General features: G+C 42.2%; 1 protein-coding gene across 2 annotated transcripts in view; it reads right to left on the reverse strand.

The window, feature by feature from the left end:
* terfa (telomeric repeat binding factor a) overlaps positions 1 to 19789 on the reverse strand; it is a 70480-nt gene that overhangs the window by 49588 nt on the left and 1103 nt on the right. For both annotated transcript variants that reach the window (XM_056279034.1, XM_056279033.1), the window contains exons 2-4: positions 18484 to 18579; positions 14486 to 14613; positions 11928 to 12014 (exon numbers count right to left, since the gene is read on the reverse strand). In XM_056279034.1, the coding sequence (XP_056135009.1) occupies positions 11928 to 12014; positions 14486 to 14613; positions 18484 to 18579 (311 nt within the window). The remainder of the gene's footprint in view (positions 1 to 11927; positions 12015 to 14485; positions 14614 to 18483; positions 18580 to 19789) is intronic.

The following is a 19789-nucleotide window of genomic DNA, read 5'->3' on the forward strand; positions in this document are numbered from 1 at the left end:
ATGAACCTTTTCAATCAGCTTTCAGGGCCTGTCACTCCACTGAAACTGCTCTGACCAGAGTGGTTAACAATCTTCTACTTTCTATGGACTCTGATTCCACCAATGTGCTCCTACTACTGGACCTAAGTGCAGCATTTGATAACACTGATCACTGTAAACTATTAGAGATAATTAATTGTAATTTTGGCATCTCTGACTTAGCTCTCTCTTGGATTAAGTCCTACTTATCTGGAAGAACACAGTGGGTCTGCTATAATATTACATCGAAATTCTCTGGCGGTAAACATGCCGTACCTCAGGGCTCAGTTCATGGCCCTCTACTTTTCTCTATATATACACTACCGTTCAAAAGTTTGGGATCACCCAAACAATTTCGTGTTTTCCATGAAAAGTCACACTTATTCACCACCATATGTTGTGAAATGAATAGAAAATAGAGTCAAGACATTGACAAGGTTAGAAATAATGATTTGTATTTGAAATAAGATTTTTTTTACATCAAACTTTGCTTTCGTCAAAGAATCCTCCATTTGCAGCAATTACAGCATTGCAGACCTTTGGCATTCTAGCTGTTAATTTGTTGAGGTAATCTGGAGAAATTGCACCCCACGCTTCCAGAAGCAGCTCCCACAAGTTGGATTGGTTGGATGGGCACTTCTTTGAGCAGATTGAGTTTCTGGAGCATCACATTTGTGGGGTCAATTAAACGCTCAAAATGGCCAGAAAAAGAGAACTTTCATCTGAAACTCGACAGTCTATTCTTGTTCTTAGAAATGAAGGCTATTCCATGCGAGAAATTGCTAAGAAATTGAAGATTTCCTACACCGGTGTGTACTACACCCTTCAGAGGACAGCACAAACAGGCTCTAACAGGTACTATTTAATGAAGATGCCAGTTGGGGACCTGTGAGGCGTCTGTTTCTCAAACTAGAGACTCTAATGTACTTATCTTCTTGCTCAGTTGTGCAACGCGGCCTCCCACTTCTTTTTCTACTCTGGTTAGAGCCTGTTTGTGCTGTCCTCTGAAGGGAGTAGTACACACCGGTGTAGGAAATCTTCAATTTCTTAGCAATTTCTCGCATGGAATAGCCTTCATTTCTAAGAACAAGAATAGACTGTCGAGTCTCAGATGAAAGTTCTCTTTTTCTGGCCATTTTGAGCGTTTAATTGACCCCACAAATGTGATGCTCCAGAAACTCAATCTGCTCAAAGAAGTGCCCATCCAACCAATCCAACTTGTGGGAGCTGCTTCTGGAAGCGTGGGGTGCAATTTCTCCAGATTACCTCAACAAATTAACAGCTAGAATGCCAAAGGTCTGCAATGCTGTAATTGCTGCAAATGGAGGATTCTTTGACGAAAGCAAAGTTTGATGTAAAAAAAATCTTATTTCAAATACAAATCATTATTTCTAACCTTGTCAATGTCTTGACTCTATTTTCTATTCATTTCACAACACATGGTGGTGAATAAGTGTGACTTTTCATGGAAAACACAAAATTGTTTGGGTGATCCCAAACTTTTGAACGGTAGTGTAAATCACCTCTTGGCCAAATTATATGCAGTCATTTAATACATTTCCATTGCTATGCAGATGATGTGTCTGACATTCTTCTGTTAGAAGTCAGGTTGTTGTGAAGCGTCTAGTGTGTTGGTGTAATGTTCTGTGCCTGTCACGTCTCACTGTCAACTTTCACCGCTGGCTAGCAGAAATGCGAACAGGAGAGCTGAGCACGTAAGCCTCTACCTGCCAGTACATAGCCTCCCCAACAGCAAGCCCTATGTAGTGCCTCCTCTTGGCGACACGCGGTAACTGGGTACACCTTGGACCCTGGCTGAATTACAAATGACTCAGAGGTCTGGCCCCTAGATGTGCGGTACACAGGCCCACCGGGGTGTGGATATTCCCTTATGCCCACGTATCAGCCCCCAGTTATGGGTTAAATAGTGCCACTGCCTAGTGGATTGTACCTCGGGAGAGGAATAGGCTACGGGAGTAAACCCCTACAGAAAATCAACATCTACACTGCTGTTGTTTTTTGTTTTTCTTGCCCTTTTGTATGTTTAAGTCGGAGAGTGCTGCTGGCGCCGTGTGTGGCTGCCGCTTCTCCCTCTCGTAGCCCCTGCTTCCCATCCACCCCTGTATGTCTGTGTTATGTTTATCTGTTGTCTTGTTTTACCGCCATTTATTGTAAAGTGAACAGAACAGATTTTAGTTCAGCAGCTACCTTCTCACGACATGTTTTGCACATGTTGGGCATTGCTGTTTGGGAAAAATATTTTCACGATGGCACAGCGTATCTTTTGTTGAGGGTTTTACCAACATGTTTAAACCCACTATGTTCCACAGTAGCTATGGGAGCCATATCCTTCACAATGTAATATGCAATGGCATCAGTTATTTCTGTGCATCTTCTTGAATCCTTTGCATATTATGTGGCATTTGCAAATGCTTGTTAGCGACAGCTGCTTTGTGGAAGCACTTTGGCGTTTGTCGGTCTCTCTTTTTTTGAGCCATGCATTTTTCATATTTGGTAATGTGATTGTGTTCCAAGCGATTAAAAAAAATTGGTGGTGTTACCTTTGGTCGCTGAAATTGTTTTTCTGCAGTGTTTACATTTGATTTCTTTTTGTTCTGTGTCATCTTCACTGAAGCCAAAATGTGTCCAAACAACAGACTCGGCATTCTTTTTAGGTATAAGCTGCTCAGGTTGAGGTCTATTTGTTGGCTCTTGTGTCATCCATGCCGCCAGCTTGCTTTGAGTTAACTCGGACTAATGTTAGTTGGACAGGGCGGGCGCACATGACTGAACACGATGTAGTATTTTTTTAAAGGGACAGTTGATGAATGCACACACTGGGGAAATTATTAACCAAATTAACCCACATGAGCAAGATTAAGTCGATGAGAGGTTCTTAATGTCGGTTTTGATACATTTTCGGTTAATTGCCCAGCCCTAGCTTGGCTGCTGTGAAAAATTGGATGTCATTTAATTTCCTGCTTTTAAATTCAGATAAAACTGAGATGCTGGTTGTTGGCCCTGCTAGACAGACACAAATTTGATCAAGTAACAATAACAATCAACAACTCCGTGATTTCACAAAGTGTGGCAGCCAAAAATCTTGGTGTTACATGTGATCTCAGCCTTTCCTTTGATAGCACATTAAAGAAATCACCAAGACTGCCTTTTTTCCCTTATGTAACATAGCTAAAATTCAGTCTTTCCTGTCCATGGCTGATGCCGAGACTCTAATACATGTATTTGTTTCATCCAGACTTCGATTACTGTACTGTTCTGTTTTAAGGTCTGACACGTGCTAATATGAAAAGTATTCAGATGGTTCAAAATGCTGCAGCTATAAACCAAAAAAAAAAAAAACTAAAAAATTTGACCATATTACACCAATTCTTGCCTCCCTTCAATGGCTCCCCATCTAACCATGTTAGATCAAACTTCAAGGTACTTCTGCTGATTTATAAAATCTTAAATGGGCTTGCCCTAATCATGCCTGTCTGATCTCCTTAAACCGTATATTCCATCTCAAGCTCTCCGCTCTCAAAATACAGGGCTCCTGCGTGTACCCAAAGCTAAAAGAAGTCAGCTGGTGGCAGGGCCTTTTCCTATCAGGTCCCGTTCTTATGGAATAACCTGCTGAATCAGTCTGTCAAGTCCTTTAAATCCAAACTTAAAACCATCTTTTTACCTTAACCTACAATTAGTTGCCTTTAAATTGAGTACTGCACAACTTGTACAGCATGGCGGGTCAGTTTCTGTTTCACTTGAATTTACCAAGCACTGTTCTGCTGACGAGATTGTAGAGTATAGCTTTTTGAGTGCTGCAACTGTTCTCTCGTCTTTTCTTTCGCTCTGAATGTTTTCTCCTTTCTCTTCTCCTGCGTATGGGAATGGTGTGTGATGAGAGTCTTCCCCGTGTACATGTGTAGTCTGTCCTCCTCCCAGGTCTCCATGATAGTCGCCACCCGGACGCTGCTTTAAATCCTCCTCATTACATTGTTTATCTATCTTACAAATCCATATAATTTTGTTATCCTGTTTCAATATTATGTCCTTCCCTCTCTCTAATGTGTGAATAATTTCTTTTCTTGTCTCTTCTCCCGTGTATGTGAATGGTTTCATGCGAGTCTCCCCTGTGTGGATGTGTAGTCTGTCTTCCTGCCAGGTCTATATGGTGATGGTGGTCACGTGGCTCAGGTCCTGGGCTGTTCCAGTGGCATCTGGACACTGCTTGGCGTTCTCCTCATCGTATTCTTCATATATTTTATAATTCCCTTATAATTCTGTTATCCTCTTTCAATGCTGTATTCTGTAAATTGTTATATTTTGTACACCCAACATCCATTGCGCATCTGTCCGTCTTGGGAGAGAGATCCCTCCTCTGTTGCTCTGCCTGAGGTTTCTTCCTATTTTTTCTCCCTGTTAAAGGGTTTTTTTTTTTTTAGGGAGTTGTTCCTTATCTGACGCGAGGGTGTAAGGACAGGATGTTGTATTGCTGCAAAGCCCCCTGAGGCAAATTTGTAATATTGGGCTATACAAATAAAATTGACTTGAATGGACATATTGTAATTCAACTGGTCTGAGAAAATACTGGGCTTCTGCACCTCCTTTTCGCTCTGTATTCAGGCTTAAAAAGTATAGCCCAGGATATAAGATTTTAGCCAATCACGGGTCATTTCAGAGAGAGTCTTCCCATTTGCTGTACCTCAAATTCAGATGCGCATATATGTGATCAATTTGTGTCTGCCCTTTCCCAATGGTCGCTTGTGGTTATAACCCTAACTGTAAAAATCAACAAGTCCAACTCGAAATGGCTGCTTCACATGAACAATATTAGCGTAACTACCATTTTTAACTGAACATGCCAGGTAGTTGCATTCTTGCTGCTAATTTGCAGTATGCTGTTCTGTTCTCCACACATGACTGACTATTTACATCACACACGTGCCTTCCTGAACCCTCTTTTTCCCCTTTGCCCACAACAATGACTGTCACATCCTTTGCTCACACCGGCTGCCCCTTATGGTATGATCACACTGCTGTTCAACGTCTTCCCATTCCCGACCATATTACCAACAGATATCATTATTATTATTATTATAAATGTATTATTGTTATTATTGCTGAATATATTTTTTACATGGCTAGATTATCAACTATGATACATATTTCACAGGTTTCGCTTTGACAATTCCTGGTCGTACACAAGTGTAAGGGGCTGAAGTTCGATGCAGAGGTTACTTGGTGGGAGGCACTTAGTGGAGTGATATGAGGCAGCAGAGAGGCAGAAGGATTTGCATTGGAATGTTCAATGTTACCTACTGCAGCTTTAAGCATGGATTTTTTAAAAAGTATCCTTATCAATAAGAATTTGATTCTGTTTTATCAGTTAGTATCATGTTTCTGTTGCGACAAAGTACACTGCTCAAAAAAATAAAGGGAACACCTAAAAACACAATATAGACCTCGATGAATGAAATATTTCAGCTGAAAATCTTTATTTATTAGACAGAGGAATGTGTTTAGAGCAAAATAACCTAAGAATGATCAATGGAAATCAAAATCATTAGCCCATTAAGGTCTGGATTCAGAATCATACTCAAAATCAAAGTGGAAAATGAGAACATAGGCTGATCCAACTTCTGTGGAAATTCTTCAAGACGATTCAAAATGAGGCTCAGTAGTGTGTGTGGCCTCCACGTGCCTGTATGCACTCCCTACAACGTCTGGGCATGCTCCTGATGAGATGACGGATGGTCTCCTGAGGGATCTCCTCCCAGACCTGGATCAGGGCATCGGTCAACTCCTGGACAGTCTGTGGTGCGACATCGCGTTGGCGGATGGTACGAGACATGATGTCCCAGAGGTGCTCGATTGGATTCAGGTCTGGGGAACGTGCAGGACAGTCCATAGCATCAACGCCCTCGACATACAGGAACTGCTGACACACTCTGGCCACATGAGGACGAGCATTGTCATGCATGAGCAGGATCCCAGGGCCCACTGCACCAGCATATGATCTGACAATGGGTCTGAGGATCTCATCCCGGTACCTAATGGCAGTCATGGTACCTCTGGCTAGCACGTAGAGGTCTGTGCGGCCCTCCAAGGATATGCTTCCCCAGACCATCACTGACCCACCGCCAAACCGGTCATGCTGGAGGATGTTGCAGGCAGCAGAACGTTCTCCACAGCGTCTCCAGACTCTCTCATGTCTGTCACATGTGTTCAGTGTGAACCTGCTCTCATCTGTGAAGAGCACAGAGCGCCAATGGCGAATCTGCCAACCAAGATGTTCTCTGGCAAAGGTCAATCGGGCTGCACGGTGTTGGGCTGTGAGCACAGGCCCCAATTCTGGACGTCGGGCCCTCATACCATCCTCATGCATTCTGTTTCTCACTCTTTGAGCAGAAACCTGCACATTAGTGGCCTGTTGAAGGTCGTTTTGTAGGGCTCCGGCAGTGCTCCTCCTGTTCCTCCTTGCACAAAGGACCAGATAGCGGTCCTGCTGCGGGGTTGTTGTCCTCCTGCGGCCCCCTCCACGTCTCCTGGTGTACTGGCCTGTCTCCTGGTACCTCCTCCATGCTCTGGACACTGTGCTGGGAGACACATCAAATCTTCTTGCCACAGCACGCATTGATGTGCCATCCTGGATGAGCTGCACTACCTGAGCAACTTCTGTAGGTTGCAGATACCGCCTCATGCCACCTCTAGTGGTGAGGGCACTAGCAAAATGAAAAACTAACCAAAGATCGGCCAGAAAAGATGAGGACAGGCAAATGGTCTGTGGCCACCACCTGCAAATCCATTCCTTTTATAGGGGTTGTCTTGCAAATTGTCTAATTTCCACCTGGTGGAAATTAGACAATTTACCAACAGGTGAAATTGATTCACAAATCAGTGTTGCTTCCTAACTGGACCGGTTGATATCTCAAAAGTGTGATTGACTTGGAGCTACATTGCATTGCTTATGTGTTCCCTTTATTTTTTTGAGCAGTGTATATAAAAACTTAAACTTCCTCATTGTCAAAATGAAAACTTTAAGCCAGGACAACATTATTTTACTGGCTGTGAACCACTTTGGATCGGAGTAGATTGAGAACTCCAAAAAAGCTCTTTTTGAACTCTGTCCAAGCTCTACACAGCACTTTGTATCACACAAAGGGCTACAAAAAGACGCTAACAACGTTAATAGTTGTTTAAAATTACTTAACGCGGTTGGTGAAAACATCCCTCGCTTTGTGTCCCACCACCTAGATGAGCTTCCACCTGTGACATTCAACAGCCTTGACGTTTCTTGCCTGCTTAGCAAAATTGAAAGTCTAAGGTCGGACATTTCTACCATGAAACAAGCGATGTTGGTGCACACAAATGTCTGTGAGGATCTCCATACGGTAACAGCGGATATTAATCAACGCTTATGTGTGATTGAGCAACCTGGTCTGGGCAGAGGGGGTACGCCCTGCGAGGAGACTCTGAGCCGGGGTGTGGAGACTGGCATGGGTGCCTGGAGCCTTGGGCCTGGAGTGGCCTGATTTAAGCGGAGGAGGTGTGCTCACTTCCCAGGTCAGTGAGGAGGCCCAGGGTCGTAGTGTGGAGAGTATGATGCCGGCGCCTGGAGCCTTGGACCTGGATGCAAGCACAGAGGAGGGAGGCTCGGGTGTGGAGCGGAGTAGTGACGCGTCACCTGTGTGGAGCCGTGTTGTAAAAGGGGGCTCCCGTCAAAAACATGGCACTGGAAATGTTATCATACAGTCCAAAACCCACATGAATCCTCCCAGAGAAGAAGACAAGCGGCATTGTTGAAACCTACACTGGGGGAAAAATACAAGTCATAAAGACTAAGCTGGTGAGTGTTTTCGCTACAAAATTCTCACCTGACTAAGACTCTGAGACACTGACTAAATACCTGAAAGACAAACTTCGCCGCAATGTAACATGTCAAAAGCTAGACACTGCTCAAAGTCGGTCCAGCTCCTTTAAAATATCTGCTGAGTGCAACGTTGTGGGAGAAATGTATGAACCACAGCTTTGGGCAGAAGGGATTTTTGTGTGGCATTTCTATGAGGCGCGCAAACCCAGATCAACTGCAGGGCCATATTGCCGCAAGGAATATGCATGTACCTGAGGCTGGGGCATCTGATGCAATGTAGATTTAGTTTGTGATTGATGAGAGTTGTGTCATATAACTCGTGTGGCTTGCACCTTGGTCAGAGCGCAGGGGACAAAGCACAACGTATTGTTATAGACAAGCTCCTGGTGAACGCTGATATCTTGTGTATACAAGAGACTTTATTAGCTAAACAAGATTTACACAAACTTAATTCTGTTAGTAATGATTTCCATGGGGCAGGGGAGTCCACAACAGACCTAAGCATGGGGATAGTGCATGGCAGAATACCTGGAGGAGTGGCCATTCTCTGGCACAAGAAGTATGATCCACTGATCAGTGTAATTAGACTAGAGGTGGACTGGTGCATAGCAATCAAAGTTGTACATAATAAGCATGTCTTTATAATTTTAAATGTTTACACTCCCTATGAATGTTACCAAAATGAGGATGAATACCTTAATAGGCTTGCCTTTATTAGTGCATTTATTAAAGAAAGTGCATATACATGTATATTTGTTGCGGGAGACATGAATGCTGATATCGCGGATAATAATTCCTTATTTGGTCAACACCTAATCCAATTTTGTCAAGATTACAAGTTGGTTCTTTCTAGTAAAGTGCTGCTGCCAGTAGATAGTTACACATATATACCAGTGAAGCATGGCATACAACATCCTGGCTGGATCACTGTGTATGTACAGCTGATGCTTATGAATGTTTAGAGAAAGTGGAGATCTTGTACAGTCTGGCCACAACAGATCACATACCAGTGTCTATGATGTTAGATGTGGAGAGTCTACCTGACTTGACCAGTTATGATAACCACAAACAAAGTGGGAAAGTAGATTGGTCTAGGCTTATAGAAGATGACTTAAAACATTATAATTCACTGACTGATAAGAGCCTAAGTAATATGAATATACCATTTGATGCTATTCAGTGTGGAAGCATTAACTGTAAGCATGATCTATGTATAATGTATGATAAAACTGTGAAATGTCTAAATAATGGCAGTAAATCATTCCACCGAAAAAAAGGTTAAACAACATAACATCAGGCCAGGATGGAATGAATATGTAGCTGAACTGCATGTGGAGGCCAAAGAAGCTTTTAGAAACTGGGTCTTATCGGGAAAAGCTGGGCATGGCCCAGAGTGTGAACACAAGAAACAGGCTAACGCTAGACTTAAATATACTGTTCGTTTTATTAAAAGAAATGAGCAGGCCATGAGGGCAAACTCCATGGCCAAAAAGCTTCAGCCGAATAATGTCTCACAACTTCTGGAAGGAAGTTAAGGTTATTAATAATAGTAAGATGCCCTTGCCATCCAGCACTGATGGGATTACTGGGCCTGAAAATATTGCTGGACTGTGGAGGAAACACTATAGAGACATTTTTAATTGCGTAAAGAGTGATGGATTTAATGTTGGTGCTGTCTCTAACAATGATGAAGTGGTTATTGGACCCGATGAAGTGTGCTATGCCATTGAGCAATTGTCAGTGAACAAAACATGTGGCCTTGACCAAATAACAGCATAACATCTGAAGTATGCTAGCCACAGAATCTCAGTGTTACTGGCTATGTGTTTTTCTGGATTGTTAATGCATGGCATCCTACCTGACTCGATGTTGTCTGTCTTACTAGTGCCAGTAATCAAAGACAAAACTGGTAAAATATCCGGCATAGAAAATTATAGGCCAATTGCTCTGGCTAGCATACTTTCCAAAGTATTGGAACGAATTCTGTTGGATAAGCTTTAAGAATATATATCAACTACTGACAATCAATTTGGCTTTAAAAAAAAACAGCACAGATTTGTGCATATATGCTCTGAAGGAAGTTGTTAGTAAATATAGAAGACGTAACACTACTGTATTTGTTTTTTTGATGCATCAAAAGCTTTCGACCGAGTTAATAATGGTAAATTATGTTAAACTACAAGAGCGAGGGGTCCCCTCTTATTTGATAAGGATCTTGCATTCTTGGTATTCATATCAAACCATGCACGTCAGATGGGGTAAGAGTATATCTGCACCCTTCCCAGTGACCAATGGGGTTCGACAAGGTGGAATACTGTCGCCTGTTCTCTTCAATGTGTATATGGATGATCTCTCCAAAAAGTTAAAAGAGTGTAAGACTGGCTGTATGGTGGGGGATAGTCTTATTAACCATCTGATGTACGCTGATGACTTAGTCATACTGCCCCCTTATAGTGCTGACTTACAGCAACTGCTGAGTCTGCTCAAGTTATGGTGTGCAGCATGACATGAAATTTAACTCTAAAAAGAGTGTTGTCATGATTGCTAAAACCAAGGAAGATATGAAGCACAATTTTCCCTCATTCTTCTTGGCAGACTAAGCACTAAATGTGGTGAACAAAATGAGATATCTGGGTCACATCATCAGGAATGATCTATGTGATGACGATGATGTGCAGCGCCAGTGTTGCAAACTGTATGCACAAGCCAATATGCTGGCACGCAAATTTCATATGTGTACAGATGAGGTTAAAACTGCTCTTTTTAGGGCCTACTGTACTCCACTTTATACAGCCCACTTGTGGTGCACTTACAGTAAAGCAAAAATGAAAAAGGTGCAGGTAGCATATAATGATGCATTTAGAATCTCGCTCAAGCTTCCAAGATGGACAAGTGCAAGTCATATGTTTGTGACTTGTAATGTTCCCACTTTTCATGCTGTGTTGAGGAATTTTATGTACAAATTTATGTGTCGATTAATTGATTCTAAGAATGTAATTATAATGCTGTTAACAGAGCCTACACAAAGTGACACCAGATACTCCTCTTGTTTCTGGAAATATTGGAACAAATGTCTGTATAGCTTTTAATCATTGTGGACTTGTGAACTGCTGATTTTAGCTATATTTTTGTGTTCCTGTCTTGTGTTGTATTTCTTTGTTGTTGTCTTTAACATGGACCTACCTTTGTGTCTGAATAAAGTAAGATTTGATACATAAATCCCTATCAATTCCGAAAATATGAAATGAGGTTGCACTGTACTCAGTGGTTTCATATCCCTTAGACCAGTGTTTCTCAACCGGGGGTCCGCGGACCCCTAGTGGTCCGTGGTGTAATTGCAAGGGGTCCGTGAAAATAAAATATCTAAAAAAAAAAGATCCTATGACATTTATAGAAATAGGATTATTTTACTCAAATGTGACTGAGACCTTTATCTACCTAAACTATAAAGGGTAACAGGACTTTTTTCTCTAATTACATCTGTTTCACAAGTGTAATTTATTGTATTTTAATAAGAGATCTCGCTCCTGTTTGCATTGTTAAAAGTTACTGCATAAAAATTCTGTTGTTACATATATCTGAAAGTTACTGAATACATATTCTGTTTTGTTACATATATCTGAAAGTTACTGCATAAGAATTCTGTTTTGTTAACTATATCTAAGTTACAACTGAAAGCTCTTATTTTTGCCCCAAAGAGTGAATAAATGCTATAATGCAATTTAAAATGCAGTTTCTACTGTTTCTATCAAATTGCAACCCCCCTCCCCCAAGATCAGGTGGAGGGGTCCTCAGGGTAGATCAAAAATACGCAGGGGGTCCAGGACCCCAAAAAGGTTGAGAACCACTGACTTAGACATAGCGTAAGGATTTTTGGAAAAGTAATTATAGTTTCAACTTTCTTCCCAAATTTGCAAAACTTTCCTACAATGACCCATATGAGTTCAGAAACCAAGAAAACATTCAGTTATCATCCAATTAAATCACAGCAAGCAATCCTGCAGCTATGCACACATAATTTCTCAGGTGGTGACCTTACCTTGCCAACCATTCCTTTGGGAAAATGTTTATTCAGCATCTCCTTTGCCTTCTCGAACTCCATGGTCTTGATGCAAATTATTACTAGCTACAAAAAATATAAAAATATAAAACATGTCAAACAAAAACTGTCAAAGCCTCATTAAAGGTTGAAACGTGCCACGGCAGAGTTGTAGGTTTAATAGAGTAGCAGAGTCACCAACGCAGGCAGACAGAGGTGCCCGTAAGTAATGAAAGAGAAGTGATAGAGTCCCATAAAGAGGATGAGAACAGCTACACCATGTTCTTATACAACACAGAAAATCAAGATTAAGCACAAGAAGTGTGATTTTTCCTCAAACGCTGAGCCATAAACACTACTGATGTGAATCTACATACTATATGGTAGCCTGAATCAAATAAGCTATAGATTTAGATTATATCAAGATGTAGTATAATGCAGCACAAAAATCAACTCTTGGTGCAACAACAACTCTGCAACTTTTGGTTGCTAGTTTAAAAGTAGAAACTGGGTGGTTTAAATCACTAGAGCCCTAGTCAGTGCTGAGACCGGGTGTTAAGCTCTCGGATACCAGAACTTACCGAACACGGATCAATTTTTTCAGTTTTGTAAGCCCTTTGAACTTTTGTAGTGCTTTACAAAAAGTATCATTAACATATTTCCCGGACTATAAGTCACTGTTTTTTTACTCATCTGGCTGGTACTGCGACTTATATTCCAAAGGGATTTATACAATGACAAATACACTACATTTCAACTAAGAACATACTAGATGGCACTGTTTAATCTTGTGACACAACTGAAAATACTGTACCACCATATATATAAATGCAACTTACACACCGAAGCGGCAATGTTTTCCCTCACAACAACACATTTTTCGCTGAGTGTGACTTATACTTCTGTGTGACTTGTAGTCTAGGTAATATGGTAATTCATGTTATATTTAAACAAAAAATATGACAAAAGTTCCTCATCAAACACCATCAAAGTACGTTTTCAGCATATGTGCTCACCCAACTAGCAAAAGGGATGGTTACATCAGATGCTTTATATATGTAAAAAGTATTCGTTTTTGTAGTTGTTGTAATATCAATATAATTTATAATCAATAATATTTTTGCATTATGTTAGAAAATTAGATTGCAACGCAGCTACTTCCATAATGAGTGGGGTAAAATGCTGTCAGAGAAACCAGGATGGTCAAAGCAAACAGTTCTTACTTGAAATTACAGCTTATCAAATACCTCTATACTTACACTACCGTTCAAAAGTTTGGGATCACCCAAACAATTTCGTGTTTTCCATGAAAAGTCACACTTATTCACCACCATATGTTGTGAAATGAATAGAAAATAGAGTCAAGACATTGACAAGGTTAGAAATAATGATTTGTATTTGAAATAAGATTTTTTTTACATCAAACTTTGCTTTCGTCAAAGAATCCTCCATTTGCAGCAATTACAGCATTGCAGACCTTTGGCATTCTAGCTGTTAATTTGTTGAGGTAATCTGGAGAAATTGCACCCCACGCTTCCAGAAGCAGCTCCCACAAGTTGGATTGGTTGGATGGGCACTTCTTTGAGCAGATTGAGTTTCTGGAGCATCACATTTGTGGGGTCAATTAAACGCTCAAAATGGCCAGAAAAAGAGAACTTTCATCTGAAACTCGACAGTCTATTCTTGTTCTTAGAAATGAAGGCTATTCCATGCGAGAAATTGCTAAGAAATTGAAGATTTCCTACACCGGTGTGTACTAATCCCTTCAGAGGACAGCACAAACAGGCTCTAACAGGTACTATTTAATGAAGATGCCAGTTGGGGACCTGTGAGGCGTCTGTTTCTCAAACTAGAGACTCTAATGTACTTATCTTCTTGCTCAGTTGTGCAACGCGGCCTCCCACTTCTTTTTCTACTCTGGTTAGAGCCTGTTTGTGCTGTCCTCTGAAGGGAGTAGTACACACCGGTGTAGGAAATCTTCAATTTCTTAGCAATTTCTCGCATGGAATAGCCTTCATTTCTAAGAACAAGAATAGACTGTCGAGTTTCAGATGAAAGTTCTCTTTTTCTGGCCATTTTGAGCGTTTAATTGACCCCACAAATGTGATGCTCCAGAAACTCAATCTGCTCAAAGAAGTGCCCATCCAACCAATCCAACTTGTGGGAGCTGCTTCTGGAAGCGTGGGGTGCAATTTCTCCAGATTACCTCAACAAATTAACAGCTAGAATGCCAAAGGTCTGCAATGCTGTAATTGCTGCAAATGGAGGATTCTTTGACGAAAGCAAAGTTTGATGTAAAAAAAATCTTATTTCAAATACAAATCATTATTTCTAACCTTGTCAATGTCTTGACTCTATTTTCTATTCATTTCACAACATATGGTGGTGAATAAGTGTGACTTTTCATGGAAAACACAAAATTGTTTGGGTGATCCCAAACTTTTGAACGGTAGTGTACATCATAATCAAAAGCATACTTTTATAACTTCCCCCATAGAACCCGAATGCAGTGTGACTTAAAAAAACAAAAACAAAACACACACACAAAAAAAACTTACCATTTCCTTTATGGAGGTGTGTATGTTCTCCAAGTCCTGCTGAGGAATTTTGCATTCCTTGGCCATGTTTACCAGCACCAACATGGCAGACTCCAGTGGAGTGATCATGTTTTTGTCAAATGTAGAGTCTGTCAGCAAGAAGAGCGATTACTTGAGTCTATGGCCCTGTTTACAACTGACATTTTATGGAACTTGTATCAAGACGTGATTTATCTGCAGTGCACTTACAATTTTGTTGAAAAATGAGTCCCTGGTAGCCCAAAAGAAACCTGTTTGAACTGCCTTTAGCCCATTCAAATATTTTGGGAGTAATACGGAGCTAACATATGATGCATGGAGAAATATTTTTACTGTTTAGACCTTGCATTACTATGTGACTGGTATCCACATTGTACACAGACAAGCTTTAACAGCTTTGTATTCAAGATTAGATGTACATTATTAATCCCCGTGGGAAAATCCATCCTCCGCATTTAACCCATCCCAACACACACTGTAGCTAGGAGCAGTGGGCAGCTGCCATGTAGCGCCCAGGGACCAACTCCAGTTCTTCTTGACATGCCTCGGTCAGGGGCACAGACAGGAGTATTAACCTATGCATGTCTTTTTGATGGTGGGAGGAAACTGGAGCACCTGAAGGAAACCCACGAAGATACAGGGAAAACATGCAAACTACACACAGAAGGGATCTGGGACAGCCTGGGTTTTGAACCCAGGGTCTTCCTGCTGTGAGGCAACAAGTGTTAACCACTGGGAAACTATGCTGTAACTAAAAATCTATTGAGTAGCCATTTCAAAATCTGATTACCTGACACCCTATTTACACTTGCGTCTTGAGAAATCAGATAGCCATCCAATTTTGTCTAACCCCATAAAAATTCAAACGTAAACGTACCCCAAGAGAGCTTTTGCCCACAACTCATCTCAAACAACTTAGTGAGGGTGTTTGAGTAATCAAGCATATTTGGGCTAGTATCCTATCATTCAAAATTCTAATGCCAGCTGTAAATAGCGTCTCTGTGCTCTGTGGATTTAAAGGTACCCAATGGGGTTTTCCTTGTAAACAAATCAGCTTAGTTTACATAAAAGTTTTTCACTAAAACATATTATTTGTGTCTTGGGGCCCAAATTTCAGATCTCATAAAAGCATTTGCAAAGCCTTATTTGGAATGTTTTGAAAGCTGTACAGATAAAAATAATTTTGGGACCCTCTTTTATTACTGTGCTCTATATAACGCCACAAGTGATCAAAAACTCAACTAGATACTTTTAATGTATGGCAAAATAGAATGGAGCCCAACATTTTAATATACTTCATAACATTCTACGATGTCTATGCATGCTCAATAATCCAGGTAAGAAAATCACATAAAGTTGAATCAGTTCATCTGGACACAACGTTTATTGACAGAAATGTTTCATCACTAATCTAAGTTCCGTCTCAACTGACTGCAGGTATCCCCACTCTTATAAAAAAATACAATGGCATAACAACCGAATACAACGATCGGTTTCATATGCAAATTGCCATGGCCATTGACTAGAGTTAAAATGACAATGTGTACTATTCATAGAGGATAGGGGAATGGTTGCAATCACAGCATTGTAAGATGGCGACAGATGTGGTCTTAGGCCCCCCCGGTTCAGTAATGGTCGGTCCTTCGTCACATAGATGGCCTCTTTCACTCCCTGTTCAAACCAGCATTCCACCCAATCAAGGATGTGCACATCCTCATCCTTGAAAGACTGCCCACTGGCCTGTAGATGGGTGTAGAGTGTGGAATCCTAGTCTGACACGTTAGCTATTCTGTGTTGTACCATCCTCTTGGCCAGCGTCTGTTTGGTTTCCCCAATATACAAGTCACGGCAATCCTCCCGGCACTTACCACTGTACACTATATTGCTGTTTGTGCTGTGTGCCCCGATTCATGAGGTGGACCAATTTCTGGCGCAGCGTGTTTTGGGTTTTGAAAGCAACTGAGTAGCGGTGTTTGGAAAATACGCATCTCAACTCTTGTGACACTCCCGCCACATATGGAATCACCACTGGTTTACGCTTAGGCAGCTGTTGTCCTTCTCCTCTCTTCGATCTGCTGGTGCACTGTTTAAGTGTCTTCCTGGCTTTGGCAAATGCCCAGTTAGGATAACCACACTTAACCAAGGCCGGTTTAATGTGGGATTTCTCTCCTTCCCTGGCCACTGTGTCGGTGGGGATGTTGTCAGCTCGGTGGTACAGCGTCCTGATGACTCCTAGTTTGAGCTCCAGTGGATAATCTGACATTGTTGTGATTGCAATCATTCCCCAATCCTCTGTGAATAGCATACATTGCCAGTTAGAATGGCAAAGTGGGCAGCACAGTGGCCCAGTGGTTAGTCCTGTTGCCTCACAGCAAGAGGGTCCTGGGTTTAGGGGCGTCCGGGTGACGTGATGGTCTATTCTGTTGCCTACCAACACGAGGATCGCCAGTTCAAATCCCCGTGTTACCCCCAGCTTGGTCGGACGTCCCGACAGACACAATTGGCTGTGTCTGCGGGCGGGAAGCCGTATGTAGGTATGTGTCCTGTCCTGGTCACTGCGGTAGCGCCTCCTCTGGTCGGTCAGGGCGCCTGTTCGGGGGGAGGGGGAACTGGGGGGAATAGCATGGTCCTCCCACGCGCTAAGTCCCTCTGGCGAAACTCCTCACTGTCAGGTGAAAAGAAGCAGCTGGTGACTCCACGTGTATCGGAGGAGGCATGTGGTAGTCTGCAGCCCTCCCCGGATCGGAAGAGGGGGTGGAGCAGCGACTGGGATGGCTCAGAACAGTGGGGTAATTGGATGGGTACAACTGGGGAAAAAAGGGGGGGATAAAAAAAAAAGAAGGTCCTGGGTTCAAACCCTAGGCCGTCCCAGGTCTTTTCTGTGTGGAGTTTTCATGTTCTCCCCGTGTCTGCGTGGGTTTCCTCTGGGTGCTCTGGCTTCCTCCCGCCATCAAAAAGACATGCATGTTAGGGTTAATGCTCCTGCCTTTGCCCCTGACCAAGGCAATAGGAAAAAGAAATGGAGTTCGTCCCTGGGCGCTGCAGCTGCCCACTGCTCCTATAGAGCGTATATATTGACGTCACTTTCCCACTGGAACACGCCCCCTCAGTCGCAGTTAGTGGCAAAACATCCCACAACATGGCTGCTTGTAGTAGGGGAAACAGTGAAACTGGGATTATAACGCAAGATTATCTGCTTAAATTAAAGGAAGTTGGACTTGACAGTGAACCCTAACGTTAGCCTACCTGACACAAAATGGGAACCGCAATGCCACGATTCGGTGCCTGGATTCCATTTGTTTCTCTTTACCCTATCTTTCGGTAGTCTGTAAAAAGATAACTCCGATTTCTAGTGAAATCTATTAGTGCAGTCTATCGCACAACAGCTCTTTCCCATTTTAGATGCAGTTTCGCTGTATTCAAGCTGGACGTTAATGCTGCCACTCAGTCTTTTTGCCACTCAGTGCCGTGTTACCGCTGAGTTCCGCATCTGTGACGTCATCCACATACCCTCTATACAATAGGATCAGTTAAATCCAGAAGACAAATTTCACTGTAACCAAAACAACTGTACAATGACAAAAATAAAGTGGCTTTCTTCTTTTCTTCTTAATAGTCATGGCAATTTGCATATGAAATCTAACATTTTCAGTCGTTATGCCATTGTATTATTTATAAAGGAGGGGATAACTGCAGTCAGCTGAGCTTGAAGAGGTCATTTAGATGAGTGATGAAATGTTTCTCTCAATAAATGCATCCAGATGAACTGATTCAAATATCTGTAACATTCTATGATGTATAAATGTTCCCTTTCAAATTCTGAAATTGGACTCAAGGTTTTAAACAATTTCTACTTATGTGATATATTGGCTTGATTACATGTTGTATGTAATGTAATACACTCATGTTTGTAGCTTTTGTGGGGCTAACATTCAAGACTCGAGGCTCAGTCACTGTTGAGGAATGAAAGAAAATCTTACGTATTTTGTCACCATCATTTATCCGGGACAGAAACTGCAACACTCGTAACTTTGTTGTTATGACAGGTGATGATTCCAGAGGCCGAGACACCACATCTGTGGAAGAAGAACGTAATTCATAATTATGTTAGCAACGAACCCAGCCACTGAGGATGCACAAGCCAATGCATTTTTGGTGCTGGTCTGAAGCCCAGATAAATGGGAAGGATTGTGTCAGAGACGTCGTAAAAGCTTTGCTAAATCAAATGTGCAGATGAGAAATCAGATTTCCATACTGGATCTGTCGAGGCCCAGGTTACCAACAACCACCACCGGTACTGTTGGCCAGCAGGTTGGCGGTGGAAATTATACTACTGTCAGGTGAAGGAGAACAAGAGGGGGAAGGCGTGGCCAGAAGCAGTGGGAGAGAAGGAAGGGTACGAGTGTGGAGGTGAGAGTCGGAACTTTGAATGTTGGCACTACGACTGGTAAAGGGAGAGAGCTGGCTGATATGACGGAGAGAAGGAAGGTAGATATACTGTGTGTGCAAGAGACCAGGTGGAAAGGGACTAAGGCCAGGAGCATCGGAGGTGGGTTTAAACTCTTCTACATGGTGCGAATAGGGGGAGAAACGGAGTAGGGGTAATTCTGAAGGAAAGGTATATCACAAGTGTGTAGGAGGGGAAGACCGTGTCAGACAGATTGATGAGTATGAAGCTGGAAATCGAAGGTGTGTCGATGAATGTTATCAGTGCATATGCTCCCAAGTTGGGTGTGAGATGGAAGAGAAAGAAGAATTCTGGAGTGAGTTGAATGAAGTGGTGGAGAGTGTAACCAAGAAGGAGAGAGTGGTGATTGCAGCAGACTTCAATGGGCATGTTGGTGAAGGGAATGGAAGTGATGAGGTGATGGGTAGGTATGGTGTCAAGGAGAGGAATGTGAAAGGACAGATGGTGGTGGATTTTGCGAAAAGGGTGGAAATGGCTGTGGTGAATACGTATTTCAAGAAGAGAGAGGAACACAGGATGCACACAGGTGGACTATATCTGATGTAGAAGGAGCAGTCTGAAAGGGATTGGAGACTGCAAGGTGGTGACGGGAGAACGTAGCTAGGCAGCATCGGATGGTGGTCTGTGGGATGACTTTGTGGACCAAGAAGAGGAAGAGAGTGAAGGCAGAACCAAGGATCAAATGGTAGAAGTTGAAGAAAGAAGAATGTTGTGTGGAGTTCAAGGAGGAATTAAGACAGGGACTGGGTGGTAGTGAAGAATTGCCAGATGGCTGGGAAACCACTGCAGAAATAGTGAGGGAGAGAGCTAGGAAGGTA

Source organism: Lampris incognitus, chromosome 4, assembly GCF_029633865.1.
Source record: "Lampris incognitus isolate fLamInc1 chromosome 4, fLamInc1.hap2, whole genome shotgun sequence".
Lineage (NCBI taxonomy): Eukaryota > Metazoa > Chordata > Actinopteri > Lampriformes > Lampridae > Lampris > Lampris incognitus.